This window comes from Sciurus vulgaris (assembly GCF_902686455.1).
Source record: "Sciurus vulgaris genome assembly, chromosome: 11".
Lineage (NCBI taxonomy): Eukaryota > Metazoa > Chordata > Mammalia > Rodentia > Sciuridae > Sciurus > Sciurus vulgaris.
Window position 1 is genome coordinate 107,537,043 of NC_136472.1, and position 21,674 is coordinate 107,558,716.

General features: G+C 38.7%; 1 protein-coding gene across 1 annotated transcript in view; it reads left to right on the forward strand.

The window, feature by feature from the left end:
* TEX12 (testis expressed 12) overlaps nucleotides 1-21,674 on the forward strand; it is a 75,609-nt gene that overhangs the window by 16,328 nt on the left and 37,607 nt on the right. The window contains exon 2 of the mRNA XM_079101674.1: nucleotides 13,662-13,826. Within this exon, the coding sequence (XP_078957800.1) occupies nucleotides 13,823-13,826 (4 nt within the window). The 5' untranslated portion in view covers nucleotides 13,662-13,822. The remainder of the gene's footprint in view (nucleotides 1-13,661; nucleotides 13,827-21,674) is intronic.

Here is a 21,674-nt window from a genome sequence, read left to right on the forward strand (position 1 = left end):
TCTCTTGTTTTATGGCTTTTATTTGTTTTTTTAATAGTTCCCATGCTGCTTTTTCCCTCCATACCTAATTTTAAACAAGGTGGTGTCTATTCAGTCAGTGTTTGTTACCAGACACAGTAAATGAGGATTTCCTTTGGTTCTGCTTTCTGTATGGTGGCCTAATGGTTGACTCCTCTTTTAAAATCTCTTATCTGGAGGTCAGGATAATACCAATGTGTCCCACGTCTCTAGCCAATTTTCACTTTGCATACTTCTGCTCTATTGAAATTGTAATCCTCTCAATAACTGGGATAGATTCAAACTAAATAGCTTTCTCTCAGCAAAGGAAACTATCAGCAATGTGAAGAGAGAGCCTACAGAGTGGGAGAAAATCTTTGCCACTCATACTTCAGATAGAGCGCTAATTTCCAGAATATATAAAGAACTCAAAAAACTCCACACGAAGAATACAAATAATCCAATCAACAAATGGGCTAAGGAAATGAACAGATGCTTCACAGAAGAAGATCTACAAGCAATCAACAAACATATGAAAAAATGTTCAACATGTCTAGTAATAAGAGAAATGCAAATCAAAACTACCCTAAGATTCCATCTCACCCCAATTAGAATGGTGATTATTGAGAATACAAGCAACAATAGGTGTTGGAGAGGATGTGGGGAAAAAGGTACACTCATACATTGCTGGTGGGGCTGCAAATTAGCGCAGCCACTCTGGAAAGCAGTGTGGAGATTCCTTAGAAAGCTTGGAATGGACCCACCATTTGACCCAGCTATCCCACTCCTTGGCCTATACCCAAAGGACTTAAAATCAGCATACTACAGAGATGCAGCCACATCAATGTTCATAGCTGCTCAATTCACAACAGACAGATTGTGGAACCAACCTAGATGTCCTTCAATTGATGAATGAATAAAGAAACTGTGATATATATATATATATATATATATATATATATTCACAATGGAATATTACTCAGTCATAAAGAATAATAAAATTATGGCATTTGCAGGCAAATGGATGAAATTGGAGAACATCAGGCTAAGTGAGATAAGCCAATCTCAAAAAAACAAAGGACGAATGATCTCACTGATAACCAGATGATGACACATGATGGGGTGTGGGAGAGAGGCAAGAATGGAGGAAGGAGGAACTGTATAGAGGGAAAAGAGGGATGGGAGGGGTGTGGGGGAAGGAAAAAATAACAATGTATCAAACACCATTACTTTATGTAAATGTATGATTATACAAATGGTATGCCTTTACTTCATGTACAGAGAAACAACATGTATCCCATATGTTTACAATAAAAATAAATTTAAAAAAGAAAGAAAGAAATTGCATTCCTCTTGCCTGGGTTTTTAGTTTTGGCTACTCTACTACAAGAGGAATTGTGATGGAAAAAAAAAAAAAAAGAAATTCAGGTAAGGTTTTTCCTGTTTCTTCCCAACTCTAGCACTGGGGCTATGCTTTAGGACTAGTTTTCCCAAACATTCTGTCCAGTTTATTTTGGGGATTCAAGTGAATGAAAGAAAAAGAGAGAGACACAGACACAGACAGACACAGAGGAGAGAGATGAAGGAAAGCAGCTACCCATGTGATTTTCCTTGTCTCCCCCCGCCTCCTTTTTTCTCTCCCTGTAGAGGGGGATGGGGCAGGGTGGTCAGGGGAGAAGGGGACAGCAACTTTGAATGCAGGGTAGACTGACTAAGAAACAAGAAAACCGCACCATCTAGTGGAAAGAAAGGGATATTGTTGTGAAAGAATTTAAGAACCAGCTTCCAAATCCAATTCTTTGCTATCTCAATACAAATGCAAATAATTCTTAGATATACAATTATTTGTATATACCAATACAAATAATTCTTAGATATCACATTCTTAAAAGGAAATTAGATTGATTGCTGATGTGAATAGGGGAAGAAGTGACACTTTCTATTGTCTACCAATTCTATTTATGAATATTCTCTTCCTAAAAGGACAGTTGTGAGTGATAACTGACATAGTGTCAATGTTGCCTCCTCAGCCATAATTCAACTATGTTGGTAGCCCTGCCAAATTTGTGGCCAGGGCACTTCCTCCCCTCTCCAAACTGATTTACTGTCCCTCAAGACTTTACAGCAGAATCATGGGCTTACGTGTCATTGGTTTATTTCCTCTGTGACTTAGAAACTTGGAGAACACGATAATTTTTTAAAAATTATTTTACTCTCTTGTCTTATCTAACAAGCTTAGTACATCAAAATATTCTTCAGGCCAAATGATAGATAACCACTAGGTTATCTTGGACTCAGTATACTTTTTTTTTTTGTTTGATACTAATAAAAATGAAAGTTTTTATTTTGTTATTATTAGCAATAGGAGTTCTGCTAAATATGAACTTTAAAAATTAATTTTGTAGGGGTGCATTATAATTATATATAATAAAACATTGTGATTTCATGTGATATAGTTGCACATGCCCAAAACATAATTTCATCAATTTCATCCTCCAGTACCTCCCCTTTCCCTCTCTCCTAAATCTTGGTATTTTTAAATTAATTACAAATAATATTAGCAAATAAATTATTTTAAAAATTGATATAATATTTGTGATGCTTTGAAAGCTTTGAGTTATAAAATCTACTAAATTAGAAAAGAAATTATTCTTTTTTAAAATTTATTTTTATTGTAAACAAATGGGATACATGTTGTTTCTGTTTGTATATGGAGCAACAGCATACCATTTGCGTAATCATACATTTACATAGGGTAATGATGTTTGATTCATTCTGTTATTCTTCCTTTCCCCCCACCCCTCCCATCCCTCTTTTCCCTCTATACAGTCCCTCCTTCCTCCATTCTTGCCCCCCTCCCACCGCCCATTATGTGTCATCATCCACTTATCAGTGAGATCATTCGTCTTTTGAATTTTTGAGATTGGCTTATCTCACTTAGCCTTATGTTCTCCAATTTCATCCATTTGCCTGCAAATGCCATAATTTTATTATTCTTTATGGCTGAGTAATAAGTAATATTCCATTGTGTGTGTGTGTGTGTGTGTGTGTGTGTGTGTGTGTGTATCACAGTTTCTTTGTCCATTCATCAATCGAAGGACATCGAGGTTGGTTCCACAATCTGTCTGTTGTGAATTGAGCAGCTATGAACATTGATGTGGCTGCATCTCTGTAGTATGCTGATTTTAAGTCCTTTGGGTATAGGCCAAGGAGTGGGATAGCTGGGTCAAATGGTAGGTCCATTCCAAGCTTTCTAAGGAATCTTCACACTGCTTTCCAGAGTGGCTACGCTAATTTGCAGTCCCACCAGCAATGTATGAGTGTACCTTTTTCCCCACATCCTCTCCAACACCTATTGTTGCTTGTATTCTCAATAATCACCATTCTAATTGGGGTGAGATGGAATCTTAGGGTAGTTTTGATTTGCATTTCTCTTATTACTAGAGATGTTGAACATTTTTTCATGTTTGTTGATTGCTTGTAGATCTTCTGTGAAGCATCTGTTCATTTCCTTAGCCCATTTGTCGACTGGATTATTTGATTTCTTGGAGTAGAGTTTTTTGAGTTCTTTATAGATTCTGGAGATTAGTGCTCTATCTGAAGTATGAGTGGCAAAGTTATTCTCCCACTCTGTAGGCTCTGTCTTTGCATTGCTGATAGTTTCCTTTGCTGAGAGAAAGATATTTAGTTTGAATCTATCCCAGTTATTGATTCTTGCTTTTATTTCTTGTTCTATGGGAGTCCTGTTAAGGAAGTCTCATCCTAAGCCAACAAGTTGAAGATTTGGACCTACTTTTTCTTCTGTAAGATGCAGGGTCTCTGGTATGATTTCAAGGTCCTTGATCCATTGTGAGTTGATTTTTGTGCAGGGTGAGAGATAGGGGTTTAGTTTCATTCTGTTGCATATGGATTTCCAGTTTTCCCAGCACCATTTGTTGAACAGGCTGTCTTTTCTCCATTGCATATTTTTGGCACCTTTGTCTAGTATTAGAAAATTGTATTTATTTGTGTTTGTGTCCATGTCCTCTATTCTGTACCATTGATCTACCTGTCTATTTTGGTACCAATACCATGGCGTTTTTGTTACTATTGCTTTGTAGTATAGTTGAAGTTCTGGTTTTGTGATACCCCCTGTTTCATTCTTCCTGCTAAGGATTGCTTCCTGCTAAGGATTGTTTTAGCTATTCTGGGTTTCTTATTTTTCCAGATGAATTTCATGATTGCTTGCTCTATTTCTGTAAGGTAAGTCATTGGGATTTTAATTGGAATTGTATTGAATCTGGTATAGCACTTTTGGTAGTATGGCCATTTTGACAATATTAATTCTGCCTATTCAAGAACATGGGAGATCTTTCCATCTTCTAAGGTCTTTCTCAATTTCTTTCTTCAGTGTTTTGTAGTTTTCATTGTATAGATCTTTTACCTCTTTGGTTAGATTGATTCCCAAGGGTTTTTTTTTTTTTTTTTTTTTTTTTTTTTTTGAGGCTATTGCAAATGGAGTTGTTTTCCTCATTTCCCTTTCAGCTGTTTCATTGCTTGCGTATAAAAATGCTTTAGGTTTATGCATGTTGATTTTATAGGCTGCTATTTTGCTGAATTCATTGATGAGGTCTAGAAGTTTTCTGGAGGAGGTTTTTGGATCCTCTAAATATAGAATCATGTCATCAGCAAATAGTGACAGCTTAAGTTCATCTTTTCCTATTAGTATCCCTTTAATTTCTTTGGTCTGCCTAATTGCTCTGGCTAGAGTTTCGAGGACAATGTTGAATAGAAGTGGTGAAAGAGGACATCCCTGTCTTGTTCCCATTTTTAAAGGGAATGGTTTCAGTTTTTCTCCATTAAGAATGATGTTGGCCATGGGCTTAGCATAAATAGCCTTTACAATGTTCCGGTATGTTCCTACTATCCATATTTTTTCTAGTGTTTTGAGCATGAAGGGGTGTTGTATTTTGTCGAACGCTTTTTCTGCGTCAATTGAAATAACCATATGATTCTTATCCTTAAGCCTATTGACATGATGGATTATGTTTATTGATTTATGGATGTTAAACCATCCTTGCATTCTAGGGATGAACCCCACTTGATCGTGTTGCACAATTTTCTTAATATGTTTTTGGATACGGTTTGCCAATATTTTGTTAAGGATCTTTGCTTCTATATTCATCAAGGATATTGGTCTAAAATTTTCTTTCCTTGATGTGTCTTGCCTGGTTTGGGTATGAGGGTGATATTAGCTTCATAGAATGAGTTTGGTAGGGTACCCTCCTTTTCTATTTTCTGGAATACTTTGAGAAGTATTGGAATGAGTTCTTCTTTGAAGGTCTTGTAGAACTCGGCTGAGAATCCGTCTGGTCCTGGGCTTTTCTTGGATGGTTCCTTTTTAATGGTGTCTTCTATTTCATTGCTTGATATTGATCTGTTTAAATCGTGTATGTCCTCCTGGTTCAGTTTGGGAGGAGCATATGTCTCTAGAAATTTGTCAATGTCTTCGGTATTTTCTATTTTGTTGGAATACAGATTTTCAAAGCAGCTTCTCATTATGTTCTGTATCTCAGTGGTGTCTGTTGTGATATTTCCTTTTGCATCATGTATTTTAGTAATTTGAGTCTTCCCTCTCTTTCTCTTTGTTAGTGTGGCTAAGGGTTTATCTATTTTGTTTATTTTCTCAAAGAACCAACTTTTTGTTTTGTCAATATTTGAATTGTTTCTTTTGTTTCAATTTCATTGATTTCAGCTCTGATTTTAATTATTTCCTGTGTTTTACTACTTTTGCTGTAATTCTGTTTTTCTTTTTCTATGGCTTTGAGCTGTCATGTTAGGTCATTTAGTTATTGATTCTTCATTCTTTTCTGGAATGGGCTCCATGCAATGAATTTTCCTCTTAGTAACCGCTTTCATAGTGTCCCAGAGATTTTGATATGTTGTATCATCATTCTCATTGACCTCCAAGAATTTTTTTATCTCCTCCCTGATGGTTTTTGATATCCATGTTTCTTTCAATAGCATATTATTTAGTCTCCAGGTGTTGGAGTAATTTCTGTTTTTATTTTGTCATTGATTCTATTCTCAGTCCATTATGATCCGATAGAACACAAGGCAGTATCTCTATTTTTTTGCATTTCCTAAGGCTGTTTTGTGGCATATCATATGGTCTATTTTCGAGAAGGTTCCATGTGCTGCTGAGAAGAAAGTGAATCCACTCGTTGATGGATGGAATATTCCATATATGTCTATTAAATCTAGGTTATTGATTGTGTTATTGAGTTCTATGGTTTCTTTGGTTGGTTTTTGTTTGGAAGATCTATCTAGTGGTGACAGCAGTGCATTAAAGTCACCCAGAATTATTGTGTTATGGTCTATGTGATTCCTGAAATTGAGAAGGATTTGTTTGATGTACAGGGATGCACCACTGTTTGGGGCATAAATATTTACTATCATTATGTCTTCCTGATTTATGGTTCCCTTAAGCAGTATGAAATGTCCTTCTTTATCCCTTCTGACTAACTTTGGCTTGAAGTCCACTTTATCTGATATAAGGATGGAAACCCTGCTTTTTTACTGAGTCCATGTGTGTGGTAGGTTTTTCCCATCCTTTCACCTTTAGTCTGTGGATGTCTTTTTCTATGAGATGAGTCTCTTGCAGGCAGCATATTGTTGTGTCTTTCTTTTGAATCCATTCTGCCAGTCTATGTCTTTTGATTGATGAGTTAGGTGATTAACATTCAGGGTTATTATTGAGATGTGATTTGTATTCCCAGTCATTTGCTTATTTTTGGTTTTTAAGTTGGCTTGGTTTCTCCTTTGAGTGGTTTTTCTCTAAGGTAGTTCCTCCCTTTGCTGACCTCCATTGTTGTTTTTCATTTCCTCCTCATGGAATATTTTGTTGAGAACTTTCTGTAGCACAGGCTTTCTATTTGTAAATTCTCTTAACTTTTGTTTATCATGGAAGGATTTTATTTCATCTTCAAATCTGAAGGTTAATTTTGCTGGGTATAGGATTCTTGGTTGGCAACCATGTTCTTTCAGAGCTTGAAATATGTTGTTCCAGGCTCTTCTAGCTTTTAGAGTCTGGGTTGAGGATTCGGCTGCTATCCGTATTGGTCTCCACCTATATGTAATCTGATGCTTTTCTCTCACAGCCTTCAAAATCCTATCTTTATTTTGAATGTTAGGCATTTTCTTTTTTTTTTTTTTTTTTCACTTTTGAATTGTTTATTTCCAAAATTTTTAATTTAATATTTTTGGACTGGTAGGTTATAAGTAACTAAAACCACATAAAGCTAGCACCCAGATAACACAAGAACACTGTATATGGTACATAGGATAATCATTCTCCCTTTAAAGATAAAGAATCTAAGTCAATAAAACATTAAGCAACTTGCTCAAGACAAGAGAGTAAAAGAATTAGAACTTAAACCCAAGACTGAGTAATATCAAAGTCAGGACTCAGCATTTTGGGGTACTTATATTATGATTATCTTTGTTTTAATTCCCACATTTATTAATCAGATTCTTGCTTTAATTTTTTTTGTCCTATCCAATATATTTTTATGTGCTTTAATTTCCAAGACAAGATGCTGTGATTCGTTCCTAGGATGACATTTCTACAGTGTTCTATGTATTTATAGTCCTATACACTTATTTCAAATACAGGTTTTGTGGCCAGATGAACTCTGAATTTTTTTTCCTTAAATTTGGTGGCTTTTTTGTTGTTGTTTTTTTTGTTTTTTTTTTGTTTTTTTTTCTTTTCATTACTTAGGGTGTGTCTGTCTTAGGTTGCCCCTGGGAGGGTCTTATCCATCATGGAACATCACCCTAGCAGTTTGGGGGTCCACCTTACTCGAAGATGTGCCTGTCTTAGGTTGTCCTCCTCTGAGGATCTTACCTGTCATTGACTACCACCTTAGCACTTCAGGCGGGCCCCTCAGGAGGAGCAGGGCTTAAGGGAGAGACACTTAGACCCCAGTGTCCTGATACGAGTGATCCATGATCCTATAGAGCTCCCAGTCAGCATTATGAAGGGTGATATAATGCTGTCGGACCACCACGAGCTGCACAGACTTAGCCTAGCTTTTCAGGAAATGGATAAGCTTATTGATTATGCAAGGCCCAAAGGTGAACACAAGGATAATGGTGATTAGCAGGCCCATAAGTGGGAGGAGGTAGGGGAGCCACCCATGTAACCCAGTCCAGAGGAAATTAGAGTGGAGCTTGCTCCTATGACATTTCAGATCTTCTTGTAGGTTTTTGATTTTATCTTGTACAATGCCAGAGCAGTTGGCATAGAAACAGCACCAAGGAACAGGCAAAGCCCTCCTTCCTTCGCCATTGCAGGATGACAGTGGCCAAGGAATCAAGTTGAACCTGTAGATCTAAGATGGTAGAGCTGCAAAGTGCAATGTTAGGAGCTCTGTGTAGCTCTCAAGGAAGTCCACTGTCCAAAGTCATGAGGTCAGAGACCCTAATCTTAATCACTGTTGTCCCATTTTTGCTACTGCGCATTACACTCTTTCTTAAATGTCATTTTAAGCAGTTTACATATATTGACTCCTGAGTCTACATGAACATTAGTTAACACAATTTAATATTATATCTAAAACATGAATTAAAGAAAGGCTGAGAGAGCTTTTAAGTTTCCTTTTGTGTGGCAAAGTGGTAAAATGCTTTCATGTTTAACCTTTAAACAAATCAGGCTCTCAATAACTTTTAGAAATACACTTAACAAATTTTACATATACCCTATTGATGACAGGTCCTATATAGAATATTAAATGATAGGTTTATCATTACAGACAAGTTTAATTTGGAGACTAGCAGCTTGATAAATTTTCTGCTTTAAAGGCTTGTATACCTGGAAAATATGAACACATTTAATATACAAAGAATAATGTTTTTACGTATGTTACTCCATGGAATAACTTTGTAAATTAATCAGATGTCTCTAACAAGGACGTTTGAGTAATCCCATACATGTCAACTCTAATTCACTCATCTTATTGTAAAAAAGAAAACAAGATATCAGACAAGTGTAAAAAAAAAAGATGTCAGACAAGTGTAAACAGTTATCTTCCATCTCTTTCCTGTTGAAGAAAAGTCCTAGAAAAATTGATGTTAGACATTTTATAAACATCAACATTTTATTAGTTTGACCACCTAGAGATGTGTGAGTTAATTTTAAAGACATTTTACTTCTATTAGCTTACCCAATTTAAATTGAACCTTTTTAAATCACATGAATTAAAAATATTTGATCCATTTTTAAATTTTAATTTTAGGAGTGCTCAATTTTGAAACAGACAAAACATGACATCAGACAGCACGACATATAAATAACACAAAATCAAAGACCTTGTAACTTTAAAGGTGAATCTCCATTGCAGTGTAACAGATGTTCAAAAACTCTAGTTGAATAAAAAAAATAGCAAAAAAGTCATGAGCTCAAAAAAAACATAGAATTAAAAAAAAAACAAGAGTCCTGGAAAAATGATATGGCCATTAATTACTTTAGTAAAGCACCATAAAATTTACTTTTGCTGGAGTTTAGATAAGACTCTTTTTGCTCTTCCCCCCCCCCCCTTGGTTTTGAGACTGGCCTCCTACTAAGCATTCTGGTTTCCTCCATTTACATTTCAATGTAAGCCTTGACTGAGATCTGGGAGGAGCTGACAGGTTTTAGCAGAAACTTTGTGCCTAGGGCATTTTAACCCTTTTTCCTGGTTCAATTCAGGTTTGGAAGCAGAAAATTGTGAAACAATTATCTTCAACTACTTGTGGGGAATGGGGCTACTATATCATACTCCTTACTAGGACATGCCACTGATGGTTGGGCTGGTTACTCCCTCCACACCATGTGGGACCTCATGGCAGGAGGACTAGGTGGGCTGGGCTGGGGAATGGAAGCAGAAACAGCTGAGTCGAAGTTGGAGGAGGAGGAGGGATTAAGAGGGTGAGAAGAAGGAGGCATTCAAGTTTGCAGGAAGAGCAGAGGAGCACAAGAAAGAAGAGACTTGAAGATAAGGAATCCCTTTCCATCTGCCCACTCGCTTTCAGAAGCTGTGTGCCAATATCTTTGGTAGCCACAATCCACCTTCCCATGGAGCGATCTTTCATCCCCGCATGGGCCAATTTGTGATCGGTAGTCATTCCTTCCCAAACTAACATTTTAACATTTACCAGGAAGGCCATACAGGGAGGGGGTGGGTTAGAGTCAGTGAGTTCTTGCCCAGTATCATAAAATGGCCACTGGGAAGATTTCCTGCCATCCGGAGGCAACAGCTCTTTGGGAAGAAACTTGGAGCCCCCTTTGGGAAGTCCTGGAGAGAAGCAGGCCTTAAGGGCAGATAGTGTAGGGCAGACTTCCAATGGGGTACCCTCCCCTAAATTGATTTCCCTCTTCCTAACAAGTTGTTCTACACAATCCCATGTGGACCAGTCAAACAAGTTTGCTTCAGGCAGCCAAGGGGCTGCCTTAGTGAGGGCCTTCCAGGTCTGAAACACCTGGCTATCTGAGAGTTCCAATCCTCTACTTCTAAGGAGAATCCTAAGAGAGTCAAGGGAGGGGTCAGACTTGGAATTGGACTGTCCCATATTTTATGGGAGTACACTCACCCGCAGTCTGATTGGCCTGTCGGCGACTTCGTCTTCCTCACACAGGGCACCAGTTGCTCCTTGTCGGGCAACAAGGTCCGATGTACTTCCTCAGGGCCTGCCTGAGGAGCATACGGGGCCGAGCAGGATGATGAGTGTCGGCAGCAAAGGAAACACACCAGAGCTGGGAGGTCTGTCAGCGCATGAGGCACAGCAGGAATCTCCAGGCATTTTCATTGTAATGTGCCTTGGTGTGGATCTGTTGTGATTTTGTGCATTTGGTGTTCTGTAAGCCTCTTGTATTTGATTTTCCATTTCATTCTTCAGGTTTGGGAAATTTTCTGATATTATTTCATGGAATAGGTTGTTCATTCCTTTGGTTTGTATCTCTGTGCCTTCCTCAATCCTAATAATTCTTAAATTTGGACTTTTCATGATGTCTCATAGTTCTTGGAGATTCTGTTCATGATTTCTTACCATCTTCTCTGTTTGGGCAACTTTATTTTCAAGATTAAATATTTTGTCTTCATTGTCTGAGGTTCTGTCTTTCAAGTGGTCTAGTCTTTTGGTGATGCTTTCCATTGAGTTTTTTTATTTGGTTTATTGTTTCCTTCATTTCAAGGATTTCCGTTTGTTTTGTTTTGTTGTTGTTGTTTTTTTTTTTTTTTTTTTGAGAATCTCTATCTCTTTGTTGAAATGATCTTTTGCTTCCTGCAGTTGCTCTTTCAGCTTATTGATATTACCATTCATTGCCTGCATTTGCTTTCTTATCTCATTCTTTGCTTCACGAATCATCTTAATCATGTATAATCTGAAGTCCTTTTCTGACATTTCTTCTAACATACTGTCATTGGATTCTATTAATATAGAATCTAGATTTGTTTGGATCATTTTCTTCCCTTGTTTTTTCATGTTGTTCATGTATCTTCCCCTCTAGCACTGCAGATCTGGGGTATTACAGATTTCCCCCTATAAGCTTATAGTGGCCCTATAGGTTTCCAAAACCCTTTCTTTAAGGGGAGATCAATATTAGCAGTGCCCAATTCAGACACTATGCAATTCTAGACCAAATAGCCCCTATGAGGACAATAACAAAATTGTCATAATAAACAGAATGAGTTCAAATATTATCTTCAGTAAAACAAACAGATTTGCAATAAGGTCTGCAGTTTCAAATGGAGGACAAAGAGGATGCAGAGGGATGTAGAATGTGGCTGTTAATGGGATAAGAAAAGAATATACAGAAGTACTAGATAATAGAAAGGGTGAGAGTGTAATCAAAAGAAATCAGATGTTAGCATGCAAAAAAGGGAGAAAGAGACTCTGAGGGAACAGGTAAACAAAAGGAAAAGAGAGCAAGAAAAGTAAAGAAATAAAAACAAATTTTTTCAATAAGGATAAAAAAGAAAATCTACACTATAACAGTCATATAGTATTAAAACCTCCCAGTCTTCAGTAGCCTGATGCATGAGAGGTACCTGACAATGAGCTTCAAGCCTCCAGCAGGCGTCTCAAGATGGGTTTTGCCCCACCTAAAGATGGGAGCTACGGCTTCCAGGACTATCCAATATGGCCACTCTGGCTTTGAAATGTGTTGGCAAATGGGGAGCTGCAGCTCAGGGTGTGGCCATGGTCAGCAGGAGGTCCTGGAGGCGGGATGCGGTTGGTCAGGCAGGGGTCCTGGAGGTGGGGTGTGTTTGGTGTGGTTGTGGGATCCTGGAGACTGGTTGCAATCAGTCGGTCTGGGGTCCCGGTGATAGGGCGCAGTCAGTTGGTCTGGGGGTCCTGGCGGCAGGGAGCAGTCAGTCGATGTGAGGGCCCCAGAGGCAGGGAGTGAACAGTCAGGCTGAGGGATCCTGGAGATGGGGCTCAGTCAGTCCGGCCATGGGTCCTATGGGGCCTGGCTGTTGTCTCAAAATGGCAGCAACCATCAAACCTGCAGGTACTGTAACAGTGAACTTCCAGGCAACAGCAGGCAGCTGGTGCTCCACTGGTGGTTGGTGATCAGTTTGCTGACTGTTGTCGGATGATCAGGAGGTGAACCTCATGCATTGGGTGATGGATAGGTGTAAGGCAGGCGATGGACAGGTGAGAGGCAGGCAAATGGCGGATGATAGGCGCCTGACAGTGAGCAATCTGCACTCAAAAAACGGGTTGATATGCTGGCAGATTGCAGGTGATCACAACAGACAAAGGGGTAAACAGTAGGGGATCAATAAGCAGTAAAAACTGCCTTACCAAGAAACAGATACCCTCTGCTTGAAACCAGAGTTATGGAGCGACAAGGAACGCAACCTCCCTCTAGTCTGCCATCTTGGATCTCCCCAGTATACTTTTTTATTTAAAGTTTTTTTCTTTTATTTTTTTAGTTACAAATGGACACAATACCTTTATTTTATTTATTTATATGTGGTGCTGAGGATCGAACCCTGACATGTGCTAGGAAAGTGCTCTACCACTGAGCCACAACCCTAGTCCATCAGCGTACATTTTAACCCAAACATTTTCAACATCCTACCTAAACACTGTTAATATGACCTCTATCTTTTTACAGTATCTGGGAAATTTTAACTGGTAAACTTACCCAATTTTTTTTTTCTAATTTCCATATTAGGTAAAATAAATGCAAATAGAAAAAAATTTAAACCTTCTCTGGAGGGCTGAGCATTTGACTCAGTGGTAGACTGCCTGGTATTTGGGAAGCCCTGAATTCTATCCCTGTCACTGCAAAAAATAAAATAAAATAAATAAAAAATTTTCCATGGAGAATTGCCCAGCTTTTCAATTTTTAGAGCCCAAGTTTCTGAGTTGATGGACAACTGAAGTTTTAGTTTTGGATTTTCCCTTCTTTTCTTTCACATCACTCCAGTTCTATACTAAACTGCCTTTTACATCTTATTTTCTGTTTCTTACAATATTGTCTAAAAACATTAACTGGCATTATGACATTAATCTTGACTTTATGTGTAAACTTTTTTTTTTTTTTTTTTTTTTTGGTGGTTCTGAGGACTAAACCAAGGGGCACTTTGCCACTAAGCTTCATCCCCAACCCTTTTTAATTTTTTATTTTGAGACAGGGTCTCACTAAGTTGCTGAGGTTGACCTGGAACTTGGGTTCCTCCTGCCTCAGCCTCCTGAGTTGCTGGGATTCCAGGCTGCACCACCTACCCCGGCTCATGTGCATCTTCACTTGCTTCCCAGGATTTGCTTTCATACTTCCACCACTCTCACTGTGAACATGGGTAGGTACATTCCTCTGCCATTGCTCAATGACTGCCATTCCTTATTCATGATCATATCTGAGATTTCACATACATCATCTTATTATTCACTCATATATATTAAGTATTTACTGTGTGCCAAGCACTATGCTGGGCTCTGGGGATACAAGGATAAAGAAAACACCAGAAACTCACAGGCTCAATGAGAAAGCATGCAAGACAATAGACAGGGATTGTGCTCAAAACTAAACTCCTGGTGATGGCTTTCTTCTTCTTTCTTCTTTCCTCCTCCTGCTCTTCCTCCTCCTTCTCCTTTTCTTTTTCTCCTCCTCCTCTTCCTCCTTCACCTCCTCCTCCTGCACCTCCTCCTCCTCCTTCTCCTTCTCTCTCCTCTTCTTTTTTCTTTTTCTTTATTTTTTGGTACTGATGATTGAACCTAGGAGTGATATACTATGAGTTACATCCTTAGTCCTTTTTATTTTATTTTGGGACAGTGTCTTCCCTAATTTAGAACCTCCTACCTCAGCCTCCCAAGTAGCTGGGATTATAGGCATGCACCATTGTGCCTGGCTGTGACTTTGTTTCTAAATAGATTTTTCAAAACTTGGAAGTGAGTATCTTGACTAATGTTGGGCACTGGACTTTTTATTTTTCTTTTCTATTTGACATTTGTATTGTGTGTATGTGCATAAAAAAATGAATGCATCAATATTTTAGTTTATAAACCAGTTCTTTAAGAGCATAGCCACAACTGAACCTCTGATGGCTAATGGGACAAATTTAAGGATCTGACCCTTAAACATGAAGCCCGTATCCATGTCTCCTGGTGAACCACCAAGGATCAAACAAGAGAGCCCCATATGGATAGTCAATGGTCTTCTTTCTCCTTTTCAACATAAAGAACATCCCATTCCCAAGTGAGGTGATGCATGTCTGTAATCCCAGCGACTTGGGGGACTGAGGCAGGAGGATCCTAAGTTCAAATCTACCCTCAGCAACTCAGCAAGGCCCTATGCAACTTAGTAAGACATTGTCTCAAAATAAAAAGACATTAAAAAAAGGGCCAGGATATGGCTCAGTGGTAAAGTACCCCTGGGTTCAATCCCCAGGACCAAAAAAAAAAAAAAAAAAAAACCCACCAAAAAACAAAAAACCCCAATGCTCAATAATGCCAGAAAAAGAAAGGATTCCTGAAAAATCACAAGCTTTTTTTTTCTCTTTCACTTATATTTATGTTGTAACTAACATGTAAGAAGGAGTCCTCTTCCCGTGTTGCTTTTAATTTTGGCATCACTCAAAGTAGAAATGGATTCGATGGCCTAAGTATTATGTTCTGGGCAGTAAACATCTTAACTAGAGAAGTGAGTCAGCAGGGTCCATGAAACTTATGAACCAAGATTAGTCACCCTGGTAGTGGAGCTGCTTAATGGGAATATAACTTTCTCTTCAGGTCATTTCCCTTGAAATTGGGTGGAAATCCCCATGCCTATTGCTCAATTTGGCAGCTGCAAAAAAATGAGCAAAGACAACTCAAAAGCTGTTAAGTATTTGATTCATCACTGTAGTTAATCCATTTTGTTTTGGAACTTTCTTCTACATTCTTTAAACAAGTATGAATTATTAGAACCATTTATATTAGCAATTAAAAAGGAAAGATGATTAGCAAAAGGACTCAGAACCTTAGCAAAAACTATTCTGTTTGGGGAATGTTTAAAATGAATTTAATTTGGATTTTTAGATGATTTGAAATGAATTAGTCCTGTGCTTTCTTTAAAAAAAGTGTGTACATTTGGGGCACGGTATGATTACTTTTGAATGCCAGTAAGACTAATTAATCTAATTATCTATCTCAGGGTTTTAATGTCTTTTTCTAAAACTTAACTCATTTCTTTTCCCCATTGCAAAGGAGAAGTAAACTTTAATTTCAAAGCCAAATTTGGGAATTGAGAATACACAGATTCTTTCTCAAGTTCTAAGCTAATTAATTTTAAGTATTGTTATATGCCTGCAGAACTTGAGATTCTTGAGGGTGAGGTTTCCCTGATGGCATTAATAGCTTTATAAGAAGAGGAAGAAAGAACTGTGCTGACCTGACTTCCCATCACCATGTGATACCCTCTGCCAAGACATCGTGCAACAAGAAGGCCCAGACCTTTGCCAGGCACTGAACAGATGTCAATACCATGTGGGACTTAGTCTCCAAAACTGTGATCCAATAAACTTCTATTCTTTACAAATTACCTGATCTCAGGTATTTCGTTACAGCAACAGGAAATGGACTAAGATACCTCCTTTCCCTCTTCCAATTTCTTTAACTTTTTTTTTTTTTTTTAAAGTACTGGAGATAGAACCTAGAGCCTTGTGATTGCTAGGCAAGTACTCTCACTGAGCTCTATCCCTGGTCCATATTCCAATTTCTTTAATTTTCATAGCTTTAAGAAGGAGGTAGAAAATTTATAGGAACTCAGGAATCTCTTGAAAGGATAGCCTGTTTGAGTCCAATCTCTTACTCCAACATTCAAGGTAAGATAGCCTTGACTGGAGGAAAACGGCATGGTTCAGTTCTAGATTTGGTGGCAGGGAGGTCCATATCCCTGCCATAGAACCTGCCATAATGACGGAGATGGAGCCAGTGATTGGGTCTCTGCACTGATGAATTGAGGAAGAGAAAAACAGATCTCTTTGTCTGTTAGGTAGCCTGGGCTGGAACCCATTTTCTCAGGGAAGACTCACCTGCTGGGGAAGTAGCTGCATCAAAACATCTCCAAATCTCATTTGGAGAACCCCTAATAGAACTGGCATGAGCTTGTCCTGTCCCGAGGAACTCTTTAGACTGTTGCAGAGTGGAAAGTTCCTCTGACTTCCATCAGGACATCTGTGACACTATCTCCCAGAGTGACTCTTCCAGGAACAACCTGTCTGAGCAGTGACGGCATCCTTCAGTCTCAAATGCTAAGCAGACCCAAACCTCTTTTCCCCCTCTTGGACAGGTATCGTCCCACAGGGTTTCTGCATGCCTAAGGGGAGTTGGGACCTTAAGAGATGAAATGGGACTTGCATATGGGGGTCTGAACATTACCATCTGGGGGGAGGGCATTGGCCACACCTCCAATTGTGCAGGTGAACACTACAATTACCTGAGTGATGATTTGTACATGTAAGGCAAATTCAAACTTAAGAGACTCAGTTCTCCCTGTTAAAAATAAGGGAAGAAATGTGCTTTGGTCTCTTTTCTTAGAGCATTAAGTTTAGGAAACTTGTAAATTCTTTCCCCTTCTTTGAAGTATATGAAATCCTTTTAAAATTTAAATAAGCCTTTGCCTAGGGATATTTTTTTCAAGTACTTGGGAGGCATCTCTTTGGAATGAAACATCCAGGGAAGATAATGTCTTTATATTCCAGTTTCAATGGGAGGGTAGGAGGCTAACTTCAGTGAACACCTAACTCTTAGTTGCAAAGCTATCTTCTGTCACAAAGATAGGACAAAGTTTATTTCTCCTTTGTCTGAAACCAATTAACTAACACAGATGGCTGCCCCTATTACCTGGTAAATTTAGGATGAACTGTGTGTAATAAGTGGTGCTTCCAGGTCCTCTTATTTGAGAACTATTTATGGTTGAGCTTGAGAACACGTATAGAGGGTTTATCTGCTTAACCATGTGAAAGGGTGAGATTTCTTTCTGTCTTTGCAACTCCTAGTGGGCTGCATGGAATGTGCATGACACTCTGGTTTAATGCATATTCAATAATAAAAGTGTTTTCTTTCTCTTGGCTTGTTGAGAGGTTTTCTGGGTTGGGAGAAGATTTTTAATTGTATTTTCCCAACACACGCTCATATCACAACTGAGAAGTTTATATCCAGTTGACTTCAAAGACCTGACTTCTAAATGATTCCCTCATATTTTATCACAGAATCACCTTATCTTTTTTCCTTCTGTCTCTTCCTCATCCCCTCAGTTTCTCCCATTTTCTTATATTGTCTCTCTGTCTTTTATCTGGTTAAAAGACAATGTTCAAAATAACGTAAAGTCATTGTAAGCAAAGATAACCAAAATGGTTTCGGCACCATAATGAAAGTACAAATAACCAGGACAGGAGCAGATTGTTGAATTCAGCACAGCCTTTATTCTGCAGCAGAGTCATTTTCTGGGTAGAAAATGGCACTGCTTACTGGGGAGGTGTTCCTTTATATAGGCTACATTGGGGGGTGTCTCAGTCCTTGAAGACTTGAACAGGACATGGACAAAAGGTTGTAAACATCTGGAACTTGTTCATTCTGGGCACAGCTTTTAATTAAGCAGAGATTTTACAGGGCAGGATGGAGGGTTCAAGGTTCAGAGTTCAGTGCTCATCTGACTTACAGGGGTCATTGTATTGCCACGGGGACAAGATCAATGTGTAGTTTCACTGTCATGTTACTGAGAAATGATTTGTTAGAAGGGTCAAAGCTTTGGCTTCTCTCTCCCTCCCTTCTCCCAGGATCACATACTGTCTTGGGGGTTTATCAGTTACATATCCTTGAGTAATGACCCTCATACAGACATAAAATGAACATGTGTTAAAATTTTATTCTATTCATTAATTGATAAGAGTATGCCAGTCTGCTTTTCACACTATGACAATATACCTGAGATCGTCAACTTCTAAGAGGAAATGCTTATTTTGGTTCATGTTTTTAGTCCACAGTTTCTTGACCTTGTTGCTTTGGGCCTCTGGCAACTCAGTACATCATGACAGGAGTACAGTAATGGAGGAGGCCTGGTCACCTCATGGTGGCAGGGAAGGAAGAAGAAAGGAAGGAGCCAGAACCCCAGCGTCCCTTTCAAAGGCCCATCTTCAATGACCTAACTTCCTTCCACTAGGCTCCACCTCTTACAGATTCCACCACCTCCCAGTAGTGCCACAGACTGGCAACCAAGCCTTCAACACTTGGGCCTTTGTCATTCCAGATCTGAGCCATAGCAGAAGGAACCAGGCCATTTTTTTAAAGGACAGTGATTTTATTTTTTTCTAACTTTATTTTATTTTATTTTATTTTTTTATGTGATGCTGAGGATTGAACCCAGTGCCTCACATGTGCTGTGCAAGTCCTCTACTGCTGAGCCCCAGCCCCAGCTGGAAGCAGGAAAATTGTGCAATTGTTTTAAAAGGGGTTCTGAATAATGGACACATTTACAAGGGTGAAATATTAAAATAAATGTGAAAGTAGAGGCAAAACTGGTTTTCTAGAAGGGAGGGAGGAAGTCAATGACTCTTTCTTTGGACAGGACAGAACTTGCAAGCTTATAGATAAAAATTTCTTTGCATTATCTGTTAACTATAACTTACAGAATATAAAATAGCTTCCATGGGTTTAGAGTAAGCTAACTGGAAATGTCTGCTTAAGACAATGTATAATTTTCTACTGAAATACAAATTTTCCCTATAGTCTTACTCTTTTTTACTATAGAAAAAAATTAGTAATGTATGTCAAAACACTTTCGAGAAGTTGACAGTAGGTAGCAATTGCTTTGTCTTTTTCTTCACCAGAATAAGCCTTACATCTGATTATAAAGTCATCTACTCTAGCAAGAATTCACTAACTCCACGTGGCATAGCTCCTTTAGCATTCTCATCATCATTAATAAACATTTTTGTGTGTTTAATATGCTACTGTTGTGTCAGACACATATTGTCAGCATAAACGATTATACTTCTGTGAAGCCATGAAAAACCGCAATAGTTATTAGAATTACTAGTAATGGTAAAATAAATGCTTTTCTTCTGTGGCATGATGCCACATAGCTAGTGTGATTAATTAAAAGAAATGAAAGAGCCAATTTTAGAAGCAGAATTTTATGAAATTGATGGATGCCTTTGGTGTGGTGAAAAACCAGTCTACAGTCGTGTTTTTAACATTTTTCAAATATGCTTTTTGTCCTCTCATAGACTTACATTTCTTAAAAGAAGGTACTGTGTGTGGTTCATCTTTACCTGCCTGGTGTCTGGTATAATGCCTGGCATATAGTAGGTGCTTAGCAATGTCTGCCAAATGACTGACTATCTGATTCTAAATGTCTCGAGGGCAGGGTTTTCCTGCTATCCTCCTAGCATGCCCCTGAATGTTGGTTGTATGCCTTTACTAAGATTTCAAATAGTCTTTCTAGTTTTGAACTTCATTTATCTTTTCTCCATGGGGTCCAGGGATACTCAGTACTATAATAATTTATGGGAAAACCATATGACATGGTGGAAAGAGCATTGGGTTGACTAATGGGCCAGAAGATCTGGTAGCTGTGTGACCTTGGAGTAAAACATTTTACTTCTTGAGCTTATTATTTCCTCTGTACTTCAGTTTACCCTTCTGTATAAAGTGGATTATAGCCTCTTTAAATATTTTGAAACCAAGGCATCATGATTATAAACAAAACCTATTCCTTATATTAAATTCTATAAAAGGATCTGGACAAATATGGGTTGCAATTAATTTTTGTTCTCACATAATTTTACAATAGGCAGCTACATTGGTTGTGTATATTATTATGAATATGTATGCAATAGGTTTCTCTCTCACTTGCTTCAGGCATTGAATATACACTTTCTTTGTAGTCATTATTTTAAATAAGAAAATTTCATAATCAATATCAGGGCTGTCTGGAGAAGGCCTTTTTTTTTTTTTTTTTTTTTGTACTAGGATTGAACCCAGGGGCACTTTACTGCTGAACTGAAAGAATGGACATTTTTTTAAGCTGTCTGTTTTATCTCAACTCCCTAAGGTCTCCCTCCCAGTGATGGGAACAAAGCCCTTAAAGCTGTTCCAGGGAACAGCCCCAAACAGAGAGTAAAAGAGTAAATTGAGCCAGATAGTGCTCAGACAGTAAGATTACCAGAAACTATTGACCAGAATCTACGCCCTGTTGTAAAACATTGTGAAACATGTTGTATGTTATCAGCCAACTCAGACCCCCTTTGGAGTTTCTCGGAGGCTTTGTTCCCTTTTTTTTCCCTTTCATGTGCGACCCCTCCCGATGTGTAGTTTCTGCCTTTATAAACTTGTAAGATTTTTCTGCTAGGGACTCGACTCCTCCACTCCTGCGTGAGTCACGAGTTGGGTCCCAGCGCGCTGTAATAAAAACCTCTTGGCGGTTTGCATCAAATGACACCTCCTGCGGTTGATTGCGGTTGCCGTCGATCCGTGGGACAGAGTTGGGGTCTCCTTTTTTGGGGGTCTTACAGAACTACATCCCAAGACATTTTATTTTTTATTTTGAGACTGGCTCTCCCTAAGTTGCTGAGGGCCTCACTAAGTTGGTTAGGGTCTTGCTAAGTTTCTGAGGCCTAGAACTTGTGATCCTCCAGCCTCGGTCTCCCAAGTGGCTGGGATTACAGGTGTGGAGGCCTGATTCAGGATGTCTGTCCATGTATGATTCTGCACACGAGAAGCTCCATTACAAATGATGGGCATATTTTTACAGGGAAAGTAGATGGCAGATTAGCTATACCCTTCAGCTATTCAGCTTGCTTGGGAGGCAACTCACATAGGCCAGGTATCTGTGAGCCCAGTGTGGCCAGACCAAAACCCAGGAGTCATCCTGGATTCCTCCCTACTCATATCCTATGTCCAATCCATTGGCAGATCCTTTCAACTCTCCTCCAAAACATCTGACTCTGAGGTCTTTCTCCTCCATTGCTGCATCCTACTCTGCTATCATCATCCCCCTCCTAGACTAGTGTGTTTTCTCCCAACTGGTTTCCCTGCTTCCATCTTTGCCCAGTTAAAATTGATTCTTCTCCCAGTGGCCTAAGTAATCTTGAAAACATCAATCAGGGTGCATTATCCCTCCTACTTGAAACCCTTCATTAGCATTTAGATCAAATTCACACTCCTTT